Source organism: Galeopterus variegatus, unplaced genomic scaffold (genome assembly GCF_000696425.1).
Source record: "Galeopterus variegatus unplaced genomic scaffold, G_variegatus-3.0.2 Scaffold162, whole genome shotgun sequence".
Taxonomy (NCBI): domain Eukaryota; kingdom Metazoa; phylum Chordata; class Mammalia; order Dermoptera; family Cynocephalidae; genus Galeopterus; species Galeopterus variegatus.
The window spans coordinates 327,727-339,137 of record NW_007726273.1 but is presented as its reverse complement, the minus strand read 5'-3'; the positions used below and the strand labels follow the sequence as shown (position 1 = coordinate 339,137).

The following is an 11,411-nucleotide window of genomic DNA, read 5'->3' as shown; positions in this document are numbered from 1 at the left end:
GTCGCTCCCCCTCCGCTGCCCAGCCTGGGCCCGGGGCCGCGGCCGCTGCCGTCTCCATGGCGACCGCCCTCAGCGCCGCATCCGGAGGCTGCGGGCCCGAAGCGGCCTGTCCGCAGGCCCGGGGTCGCAGGAGCGGCACTGGAGGCTGCACAGGGACGAAAAGACCACGGCTTCCCCTTTAAAGCAGGATCTGCTGGCCCCGAGCTTGCCCCAAGGCCAAGGCCCGGGGAGCCGGCGCCGCCCCCGGGGCGACAAGCCCGAGGGCCCCCCCGTGGGGCCGGCGGGGCCGCTACGGCGAAAACGGGGCGACCGTCCCTTTAAGGCGAGGCCTCAATTTGTCCAGCCCCTGGCCCCTTTAAGACGACCCAACAGTGGCCGGCTGGCCTAGTGCGGCGGCCGCCCCCTGCCAGGGGTCGAGGCAAGTCTCCCGGAGAAAGAGGAAGGGCCACCCCTTTAAAAGGGGCCGAAAGCTCGCCCCGAAACGCAGACCTCCCCTTTAAAAGTGTCCCAAGTCCTCCGGCTAAAAGAGGCCACCCCTTTAAGGAGTCCAGGGTTCTTCAAACAGCAGGCCGTCCCTTTAAGGGCTCGGGAGTTGGCTTTTAGTCTTCCACAAGCAGCCACTTCCCCATTAAGCTGAATTTAAAGGACTTCTTGCGTGGGGGGGGGAGGAGGTGAGAAACCCCACTCGCCCTAATTCTCCCAACAGCACAGTTCTCAGTTTGTCAGTGTCTGTTCAGCGGCTTCCCCTTTAAGGCTGGCGTTGTCGTCTGCTTAGTTCCGTTGCCACCCCTTTAAGGAGATTTAAAGGGGCCTCCTCTGGGCCCAGTTCCTCCAGCCTCCGCCTCTGGTCTCCAAGAAAGGCGCGAGGGGGGGCGGGGCCGCGGGGGCCAAACCTCCAAAGCCCCGGATGTGAGGCAACAGTGACGGGTAGAGCTTCTCTGTCCGCCGACATAAAAGTCTCTTCCTCCTTTCCTCCGTCTCTGTCTGACGTGTGCCTTAGGGTATCCAGAACGGCCGCTGGGCACCGGGGAAGCTCCAGCGTACCCTCCCGTTGTCTCCTTTGGAGTCTTGGGCCCCTTCTCTACCAGGACTTCCCCGCCCCTCCTCCCTCTTCCTCCTCAGCCTACACCTCCTTCCTCTCTCTGCCTCCTCCCACTCTCCGCCCCCTTCCCCTCACCCCCCACGGCCTCAGTTGTTGATAGGTTAAGAAGTACACGTCAAGGCGAAGGGCGGAGTCACACTCGGAGGAGAGGGCAACATGGAACCGCCCCCAAACCTTGGATTAGGTTACGTCAGGTTAGCTCCGCCCTTCCTCGAGTCTTGTGACTCGACTGGTTAGAAGTGGGTGTTTGGGGCGGTCCCCCGTGGCCCCGCCTCTTCCTGCTCTTGGTTTTATTGGCCCGCCTTCTGACGGCGTCCAGGAGTCGGGATGTGGGGCATGAGCTGTGGGGGCGGTTGGCCGCTGGGCGGCGCGAGGCTGGGCAGGTGGCGCTCCACAGCCACTTAACGTCGTCTCTCCCTTTCCGCCGTCCCGCGTGGCCCACGGGTGCCCTGTGCCTCGCGCACGCGCGCGGCGATGCCACCGCCCGGGTGGCAGCTCGGCGACCGCTTCGCGGCGTGGGATGACCCGAAATCGCCGCGTGCTTGGCGAGCGCTGGGTGCAACCGCTTCCCGCTACCGCTGGGTTGGATGAGAGGGTGCTGGCCTGCGCTCTCTGAGAGCTAAAAAACATCTTGCATTATGTGCCGGGCGCTTTCTCACATTTGCTAACAATTCTACGAGGTAGATACTGCTATGAGCCCCATTTTACGGAGAAGGAGGGGAGTTGACGAAATAGCGGGTTGTTAGTTTCCCAGCCAAGATTTGGGCTCAAGAAGCCTATCTCTAAGGCTGGCCGGTTAGCTCAGTTGATGACTCGACGGGTTAGAAGTGGGTGTTTGGGGCGGTCCCCCGTGGCCCCGCCTCTTCCTGCTCTTGGTTTTATTGGCCCGCCTTCTGACGGCGTCCAGGAGTCGGGATGTGGGGCATGAGCTGTGGGGGCGGTTGGCCGCTGGGCGGCGCGAGGCTGGGCAGGTGGCGCTCCACAGCCACTTAACGTCGTCTCTCCCTTTCCGCCGTCCCGCGTGGCCCACGGGTGCCCTGTGCCTCGCGCACGCGCGCGGCGATGCCACCGCCCGGGTGGCAGCTCGGCGACCGCTTCGCGGCGTGGGATGACCCGAAATCGCCGCGTGCTTGGCGAGCGCTGGGTGCAACCGCTTCCCGCTACCGCTGGGTTGGATGAGAGGGTGCTGGCCTGCGCTCTCTGAGAGCTAAAAAACATCTTGCATTATGTGCCGGGCGCTTTCTCACATTTGCTAACAATTCTACGAGGTAGATACTGCTATGAGCCCCATTTTACGGAGAAGGAGGGGAGTTGACGAAATAGCGGGTTGTTAGTTTCCCAGCCAAGATTTGGGCTCAAGAAGCCTATCTCTAAGGCTGGCCGGTTAGCTCAGTTGATTAGAACCACAGTGTTGATAACACCAAGGTCAAGGGTTCGGATTCCCATATCGGCCAGCCGCAAAACAAAAACAACAAAAAAGGCAGCCCATCTAGGGTCTGTGCTCTAGCCTCTGGTCTATTCTGCCTATGAATTATGAAAGATGGAGAGTGTCACTGCTGGCCTCTGGTTGCCTGAGTTAGCATTTTAATGTGGCCTTGCTGACATGCTCACCTTGCTTTCTCATCTATAAAACGGCTATAATTCCCTCTCACAGGGCTATGTGCAGGTCGAGTACCTGTGACAGATTGTTGTAGGTGCTCAGTTGTGGCTGATTACTCTTAGTTCTTGAAGCCCACGGCAGGTTCTGGCCTGCACGTTAGGAGGAACTCAGGGCCATTTCAGTTTCCTTGTTGTAAGTGAATTGGGAGAACCCGGACCAGGTCCAGGGTCAGTATCTTTTGGAGCTGATTCAGAAAGTGTCCCTCCACACAGGAGAATTCTCAAATCACGACAGTATCTCCACTGACTAGTCCACCTCCTCTCTGTACCCAATCCCCCTCACCTTCCCTGGCACCACCCCTATTTCTCAGTCTTTTGGGGGCCAAGGTAGAAATATCAGGCAGTGCTGCCTCAAACTTGGCTAGAGAGTCACACAAAAAAATCTCAAACTTGGCTAAAGACACAAAAGAATCAGAAACATATCCAAAACTTTACTAGAAATATAGAGAAAAAATAAAACTGCCTTGGAGGTTTTCCCTCCCTCCAGGACGGATAGACCGACAAACAGATGAAACTCCTAGGTCCGATGGCGCAACTCCCCATCCATTTCTTCCTCCTCCAGGAGCAAGGCATCTAGCTCCTCCAGCCGCTGCTGCAGCAGGGGTCCCACATCCCGGCTGGGGGCCAGGTTGGGAGTAAGGGTCCTGCCAGCTGCAGCCCGGACCCCGCGGGATGGACGCCGAGATCGAGGAAGACTGCTGTCCCGAAATTCTACAGCCCGCCGGAGCTTCCTTGAGCTGGTGAAAATGAGAGTCCCATTGCGCTCCCGGGGTTCCTCAAAGATGGTCTCAAAGGTCCTGGACCAGGCGGGGAGAGGAGCTGGTTACCAGCATGTCCCTGGTTCCAGCCTTCCCTTTACCACCCGTGAGCCTTTAATGTTTCTCACCTCCTGGTCGTGGGTGACTGGTAATTCTTATTGGTGTAAATTTCTTCCAAGCTAAACTCCTTCTTATTCAACCTGAGAGCAAAGAGCAGAGGTGAATGAGAAACCATGGGCCAGCAGGGCCTGAAGAAGGGTTAGGTAAGGCCTGGTCTGTATTTCAGTTTCTGGGACATGCTAGGGCCAGGAGTGCTGCCTGAAGCAGAGATGTAGTTCTAAACACAAGCCATGTCCACACCTAATTGAATCCTCCAGGCTGGCCAAGGCAGCTCCATGCCCAGTGAGTCTCTCACCTGACTGGTCGAGGCAGCCCCATTGGCGTAAGGTTTAGTTGAGGACGGATGGGGGTCCTGCGTATTCTGAATCGAGAAACCTTTCCTATGGTCTGCAAAAATGGGGCAGAGGGTAAAAGAGTGGCATGGGCTCAGGCCCCCACTTGTCTCCTCCCCTCACCGGTACTCCTACCTTGGTCTCAGGGTCTGAAAGCACCTTGTCTTTTGAGACTCTTGGCTCCTTCCCCTTGGATGAACCCAACCTGCAGAGAAGGTCAAGGCTCAGGGACAAACAAGATTCACAGCAACATCCCCATCTCCTGCCCACTGGGTACTTAGGGAAGGAGGCTGAGCCCAGGCTATGGCCAGTGTTTCAAAGAGGGTTTATTGAGAGCACTACCTGGATTCTGCTGGTTCGGAGAAGGAGGAAGTGGATGCAGTGGGCAAACAAGATGTGGAGAGAGAAGGGGAGACTCCCACTCCTCCAAGAGGGAAGACTTCTTTCCGGAGACAGGGCCGAGGGGGTGGTGGGGCTCGGGCCATTTCCCCACCACCCACAGTGTGCCGCCGTGGCCGTGGCCGGCTTGGTTGGGGTGGAGCAGGTGGCCAGGTGCAGGTACCTGGGCTGGGAGGCCCCAGATCAGGGCAGGAGTGACTTCTGCCCAGAGAGGGCTTAAGAAGAGGTGCTGGGGTATTGTGGTCCTGAGCCCGCCACTGATGGATAGGGGGCCGGGGACTAACAGACTCGGTGCCCTCAGCAGCCCCAGACTGCTCAGCTTCTGAGATGGCGATCTTCAACTCCAGCTTCATGGGGGGCGATGGGGGTGGGGGCTGCGGGGCTTTGTTGGGCGTGAGGAAGATGTCGGCGAAGCTCTCCAGCTTGGAGCGGACGGAGCGGAAGAGGGGGGCCAAACCCCAGGGACTGAGGCGGGGGCGTAAAAGGCTGGATGGCTGTGGGGTCGATGGGGGCTCCAGAGCAGGATCTGGGGCTAAGGAAAGGAGAGGGTCATGGGTGTGCACTCTTCAGCTGAAGGTGTCTAAGCCCCACCTCAGAAGTCTTCGTCCCTCCCCCAAACACTAAACTTTGTCTGCAGAGGAATAAGCCCACCTCTAAAACACTAAGTCCTGCATGTAGGAGTGAAACCTTAAGCTTCATCCCTCTACCTGAGTCCTTACCTGGTAGTGGGCTCTCTGGAGGGTCTGTGGGCAGGATAGATGGCTGGAATGAGGGTTCTAGATCCCTGGCTGGAGGCATTGGCTGGTGAACCATCATCATGCACTCAGCTCTGGAGTGAAGGGACAAGGTGAAGGTTGGGGGAGCTTCCAGGTCCAGATCCCATCTGAGACAGCACCTCCCCTATCCCTTACGGCTTCTGAAGTTGCTACAAGGAATGGATAAGTAAATCCTGATTCCCCTAGCTCTGGCTATCTGGATGACGAGTGTTGCCTGGATACTTTGATAATGCCTCCCCAACCCTCTCACCTTTGTGCTGGGACGATGAAGTTGGGGCTGTCATCGGTGAAGCCCTGGATAGAAACAGAGGATGTCTGTGGAGGGACAGGGTGCAGGGAAGCCTCCTTAGTCCTCCACATCCCAACTCTTTCAGACCCCAGATACCTGCTTGGGTTCATACCAAAGACTTTTTTTTTTTTTCCCCATTTTGGTGGCTGGCTGGTAGAGGGATTGAACCCTGGACCTTGGTGTTATCAGAACCACAATCTAACCAACTGAGCTAACTGGCCAGCCCAAAGACATTTTTATATAGTCTTTGCTCAGGCAGTGTCCACCACCTAAAATGCTGTCCTCCTTGCCCTGAGAGAAATCTACCCCAGACTCAGGCCTCCTGCCCCTGGCTTCCATCCCTGCTGGAGTGCGTGGCTCCAGTTACACCCCTGAAATCCTTACCCTAAGCTCACATACCGCAGCTGGAGATCTGGAACTGGCAATGTCTTCCAGCATCACCACCAAGGTAGGTTGGGGGGCCTGGTCCACCTTTTGTGAAGGGCCTTCCTCTGGGCCAGGGGTTGTCCTTGACCGCCACCTCAGGGTGAAAGGGGACCGGTGGATTCGGCTCAAAGGCTCTCGACACAAATGCAGTGGGTCTGGAGGCCTAGAGAGGGAACAGGAAGATCAAGAAGGGCTCAGCTGTGTTCCCAGTTTACCTCCCATTCTGCCATGCTCACCTGGCCTGTGAGGACCACATGGCCCGTCTGGGCGGTGAGGCAGGCGGCTGGCTGTGGACAGAATCCTGATGATTGCTGCAGTGCTGTGGGAAGGCAGTCTCCTTCTGGGGATCCAGGGGGACCTAGGAGAGGAAGAGGTGTCAAGAACAAGGTGATAGAATGAGGGTGGACTGGACAGGTCCCCCTAACAGTGCCTTTAGCCACAAAAGTGACAGAGATTATAGCTAGAATTAACTCAAATCCCCAAAGAGGTGAACTGGACTGAATTAGGGGCAAGATATTAGAGTCCTGAGCTGCAGGTGTGGGGCCTGGGTAATCTCACCCAGGCTGGAGAAATAAAAAAGAGAGGGTGACCTTGGGTGGGTCACTGCCTTATTTTGGGGCTTAGTTTTTCTCATCTGTGCAATTGAGCCAAAGATCTCAGCCTGCTTCCCAAGGATGTTGGGCTGGGAAGAAAGCAGAAGGGTTTCTCATATTTAGAGTTCTAGGGATGTGGTTCCAGCTCAACAGGATTGGTGGAGGGGTGATGGGCACTGGAGACCCTGTCCAATTCCAGGTTGGAGTAACTGGGAGCCAAGCAGGACTTTAGCATTAGGGAGGCTGCCTGAGTGATGGGCAGAAGAAGGTGTTTGGACCTCAGGTATCCTCAGATGTGGTCTGAGATCCTGAGGAAGGTATGGGGGAAAGAGTCTCTCAGTTCAGGGGGCTCACCATGTGGGCAGCCATGACATCTTCCAGCACCACTGCCAGGACCCGCCGAGAGGCCTTTTCTAGGGGCGAAGGGGTCCCCCGGGGCTGCAGCCTCGGCCGTTTTGGGCTCCCGGCTCCCCATAATGCTCGAGCCAGGGGCTGGCGGCACAGACGCGACTGGCCAGGCGGGCTGGAGGGTGAAAGAAGCAGAGGACGGTCGCCTGAACCTGTCGTTGGCTTTATAGTTTCCCGGTACGGCCGCCAGGATCCCCGGCTCCCGGGTTCAAGACAGGCGGGCGGGGTGCGCTCTCACCTGGAGTCCCCGGGCAAATCCATGGGGGAAGCGGCGGCTCCGGGGGGTCCCTGGGGGATCCCAGGCTGCGGCCTGGGGTAAGGGGGGAGCGGGGGAGCGGGGAGTAAGGGCCAGCTCCTCCCCCGGGGCTCCGCCCTTCATGGTCCGCCCGCGACTCCCGGTAGCCCACGGGCCGGAGCCCTGGGGCGCGGAAAGGCGTCCCCGGCCGGCCGCCCGGAGCGGGTGTTCTCCCGCTGCTGCCGTCTGGATCAGAGGATCACTCGCACCCTGCCTCGCATCTGCCCCGAGAACCTGGATTGCGGCGGCCCCAGTTCTCCCACGGCCCGAGCCTCCCGGGGTCTTTGTCCCTGCAGATTCCGCCCTGAGATCCCCAGGAGATTCAGTTTCCGCTGGATCTCTCTGCGATCCTCTCCTGCACTGCCAGCGAGTGGCCGAGAACTTCAAAGCAATCCTCTACACACCAACAGTCCTCCCTCCCACCAGATCCCCTAGACCGGATCCCTGTGGAAAGAATCCTATAGCGCGGTTCCTCCAATCAGACGCCGCGCGAGGATCCTCCTCCCCCTGTGAGCTTCAGCTCCACAGAGCTCCACTCAGACAGGGGCGGCCGGAGCTTAAGCATCACAGAACTCAGTCTGGATCCCCGGGGATCCACTGTCAAGCAGATACCCCCTTCGCTCCAATCCCGGGAGGTCCCGCCCACGCCTCCCCTCCCGGCCCTCCCCGGATCCCCGCCCAGCGTTCTCCTCAGTCCGGGACCAGATGGTTCAAATGTTTCCTTCCCCGCCCTCTCTCCAGCCACTCCATGCCCTCCCCCGCGCGCCGCTCACCGCCGCCTCCCGCGGGTCCAGGGTCTTCCACAGCTCCCACCTCCGGCTCCTTTAAAACCAGCCTTACCTAGCACTGCCCAACCGCCGAGGGCCTTCTTCTCGGAGCGCCTGGGCACCGCCCAATCGCCGGTCCCCGTCTTCCGGGGTGTTAAGAAACTAAGTGAAGCCGCCTGGCGGCCATCATCCCTACGGGCAAAGCGGCCGAATCGGGCAGCGCTGGCATTATAGTCGAGGGCAGACATCGCAGTCCTCGTTGAAGGTAGTGGACAGGATGGCGTCATCTGTTGAGGGCCGGTCAGTGGCCAAATACTATGCCAGGTTTTTTCAGCTTCTAAGGCAACCGTAGTGAAGCCGGAATGACGCCACGTTTTTTAAGGGCATTTTCAGGTTCTTTCGTTCCTAGGCCGATAAACGTGGACTGAGTGCTAACGACATGTGAAATTCCAAATTTCCTGGAGAGGCCAGATTTGAAGCCTGTTCCGGCACCGGCCTGGGTTCCTCAGTGGGGTTCCCACGGCACAGAGCTCGCGCTTGGGAGGAGCTGCCGAAGGCCCTGAGCCCGAACACCTGAAGTCACAGACTAGGGCTGGGGCGGCCTCTGGCTCCATTGCTTGCGCTGTAGCCTGGAGAGATGGGGCTACGCAGAAGTGAGTTGGAAGCTGGGGGCGTTGAGCTTCACTTCACCTGAGTGTTGTATATTTCTTCCTGGAGGAGTGGGGGTGTCTGCGGGCCGCGCAGAGGGCTCAGTATAGGGGCCTCATTGCAGGAGACCAATAACCCACCTTTTCTTGCGCGGTGGGGCTCAGCCCGATTCCCTCTTTCTGTTCCGGGCTCCCAGGAGCCACTCTCTTAAGAGGGATCTGCTTGATGGGAGGTGTAAATAGTCCTGAGGAGTAAGGGGTCAGGAGATCCTGCTGCTTGGGGAGGCTTCATCGTGGATCCTTTACTGGGAGCCACGCTGTTGGTGGGGAGGAAGTGGTCATGTACTGGCTTCTTGCACTGTGAAGGCACCCTCTCTGCCTAACCAAAGCCCGGGAGTCCACTGGTCTCCTTCCCCAGGATTCCCTGGTCCAAACCAGTCCTTATTCTCTTGATAGAACGAGAGAGGCTGAAGCCTAGAATCCTGGGTCTGAGATCAAGGTGCAGAGGCACCTCCCAGCTCAGCATAAGTCTCTCTCAGGGGATTGAATGACGAAAGTAATGAAACAGAAAGAATGATATGGAAAAGAGCAAAATTGGTAAGAGCTCGCATGGAACGTGGACACCCCCCAACTCTGTTCCCAAGGACTCATCCAGATTGAAGCTCTCCCAGGACTACAGTATCTCTCTTTGTAACTCAAGGCCTGCTGAATCCTCTGGAATCCATTATGAGACTTGTGGCGGTAGTAGGCAGCAGCTCTTCCAGCTAGAGCTGTCCTCTGTCCCTCTAGCTCAGGGCTGGCTGTGTATGGTGCCTGAGGGTATTCTTGGAGCTATGGCGATGATTCATTCAGCTGCAGGTGCCTGGAGATCCTTCTCAACCTTTAGTGGAAAGCTAAACATACAGGTGTTTCCCAGGCCCCAGGGTGGGAAAAGCCCACAAGAGCAGAACAGGCCTAATCTGAATTTTGATTCTCTAGTCTCCTGAAGATGTCAACAACACCAAGGACAGAGGGAGTAGCCTAAAGAAAAGGCCTGGGCCTGAGAATCTGGTAGGAAGGGCCCTGCCCTGGGACCCTAACTTGGGGTACTGGAGTTCATCAAATTCAAGTCTGAGGTAGACTGTGGCAATCTGAGCCCTCAGCCCAGGCCAGCAAGAGTGAGCCCTCATAGCCTCATGGTCTCACCTCTGCACTTTTTGTGATTACCTTTTCAGCAACAACTGCCTTACCCACCACCTGTGTACACACCGCAGCTTGTGGCCATTGTGCTGATCCAGTGGTAAGAGGCTGCACACAGCCTCCAGCAGGACTGGTGATGTGGCTGGAGATTGGCAGTTAGTGCACTTTGGTGTGTCATTCATCGGAAACTCTGAGCCCCTTTAGACTCTGGGTCTCCCTTCTTAACTGTTCCTGGCTTCAGTAGTCTCATATGTAAGATGGGAACAATAAACCCATCATGCTTACTTCAAAATAGACTTGGAATAGTCAGGCTTACTTCAAAATAGACTTGGAAGACCAAGAGCAAGCGAGAAGACACATCCAAATGTGCTTGATAAAGAATTTAAGTCTCAAGCTACAGGTAAGAAGTGGATGATAAAAACTGCTACTTCTTCCTCTCAGACAGCCCTGTGCCTTCTGGTCCTCAAGCCAGCTGCCCTGCTCAGTACTGTGTAGAAGCCGCTAACCTGAGCTGTAGATCAGCCAGGGGAGGTTGGGTTGGGTTGGGTTGGTTGTGGCTATAGGGTATTGAGATGTGTGGGATGCTTAGTTATAGCCTTTGCCAAGAGCCACTCCTGAGAAATGACAAGAAGCCTTGGGTTTGGGTTGCTGCTCTGGTTTGCATCAACCATTCAACAGATTTCAACACCTCCCATGTGCTGTGCCCTGGGGAGAGATAGGTGCCTGTGCCGTGGGAGTTTGGGGTTTGTATCACTGCATTTATATCCCTGTATACAAGATTGCCACTGGCTCTGCTGCTTCCCTCAGCTTCAGTCCTCTCCATTCCAAAGTACTTGGTTCAGCCAGGTTTTGGCACATTTTTGCCCAATTTAACTCCCCTGATGTGCAGTATTCAAGACTCACCTCTAGGGGCTCTTCTGCTCTGCTTGGCTACTTCAGGTTACTAATTTTGTGTTTTAATCGGAGAAGGCTGGTCCTGCCCATGGTCTACCTCTTTTTTCCCAGTGTAGAGAGCCACCTGCCACCAATTCCGCCTTGGCCTGCCTTTTTATTGGTGGGGAGATGCTTAGGCAGGGGTCAGGCTTGTAGGATCTGAGCTGTAAAGTAATAGCGCTTATGGTGAGGATGTTGGGAGGGGAGAGGTTGGGAGGGTTGGAGAGAGAGCAACGAAAGGTGAAGGGAACTGCCTGTGAATATCAGAAATAACAGTATGTCACTGTGCCAGCTATCAATTTATTACCTCTCAGCTCCAAGTTCATCCTTTTTTTTTTCTGCTCTGTGAAAATGGATCTTTGCCCTTTAAGTATTTTTTCTCTGCCAGCTGGCATCATGTTAAGTTTTGTTAATAGAAGGCTGTAGGAAGAAAGAGTTTTGCTTCCTTGTTCTAGTGAGCCCTGCTGGCAGGCTCCTCCAGTGCAAGTGGGTTCCCCAGCTCCCAGCTTCTCCAGCGCCGTGCGTGGTGGCCTCCAGTCCCCCCTGGTGCCCTCCTTGGATGGCTTTGTAGTGGAGTGTCTCTAGTGAGACACCTTCCCATAAGCAGCTTTCCCTGGCACCCCAGACAGAAGATTTCCAGCAAGTTCCACCAGAGTGGCAGCCCAGTAACTTCTTTTTGTTTTTAGTTTTTGGTGGGTTTTTTGGCGGCTGGCTGGTACAGGGATTGA

At 56.6% G+C, this 11,411-nt stretch overlaps 2 protein-coding genes across 5 annotated transcripts in view; both read right to left on the bottom strand.

The window, feature by feature from the left end:
• The window catches only part of LOC103610165 (autism susceptibility gene 2 protein-like), a 7,572-nt gene extending 5,840 nt beyond the window's left edge, over positions 1–1,732 (bottom strand). The window contains exons 1-2 of the mRNA XM_008594390.1: positions 1,567–1,732; positions 25–145 (exon numbers count right to left, since the gene is read on the bottom strand). Coding sequence (XP_008592612.1) covers positions 25–145; positions 1,567–1,732 — 287 coding nt within the window. The remainder of the gene's footprint in view (positions 1–24; positions 146–1,566) is intronic.
• A 1,437-nt stretch (positions 1,733–3,169) lies between these two features.
• LOC103609734 (proline-rich protein 14-like) lies at positions 3,170–7,963 on the bottom strand. 4 transcript variants are annotated; one of them, XM_008594024.1, is made up of 12 exons: positions 7,931–7,963; positions 7,101–7,172; positions 6,809–6,977; positions 6,098–6,219; positions 5,820–6,024; positions 5,397–5,461; positions 5,090–5,199; positions 4,314–4,902; positions 4,107–4,176; positions 3,935–4,026; positions 3,648–3,719; positions 3,170–3,558 (listed from the first exon to the last, which is right to left on the bottom strand). In XM_008594024.1, exons 2-12 carry the CDS (start codon positions 7,121–7,123, stop codon positions 3,279–3,281), a joined length of 1,797 nt encoding a protein of 598 aa, XP_008592246.1. In that variant the 5' UTR covers positions 7,124–7,172; positions 7,931–7,963; the 3' UTR covers positions 3,170–3,278. The 4 variants fall into 4 exon arrangements, with proteins under 4 accessions (XP_008592246.1, XP_008592261.1, XP_008592253.1 ...); XM_008594039.1 differs by having other exon boundaries at positions 5,397–5,440; XM_008594031.1 differs by having other exon boundaries at positions 5,835–6,024.
• Positions 7,964–11,411: the final 3,448 nt, after the last annotated feature.

What these genes read in the sequence shown, in the direction of transcription:
- LOC103609734 (XM_008594024.1), bottom strand. Translation starts at nt 7,123, where the DNA reads ATGGATTTGCCCGGGGACTCCAG. An exon ending in ATGTCATGGCTGCCCACATG is followed by an intron (nt 6,220 to 6,808) that starts GTGAGCCCCCTG and finishes TTCCTCTCCTAG; the next exon opens with GTCCCCCTGGATCCCCAGAA. An exon ending in ATGTGGTCCTCACAGGCCAG is followed by an intron (nt 6,025 to 6,097) that starts GTGAGCATGGCA and finishes TTCCCTCTCTAG; the next exon opens with GCCTCCAGACCCACTGCATT.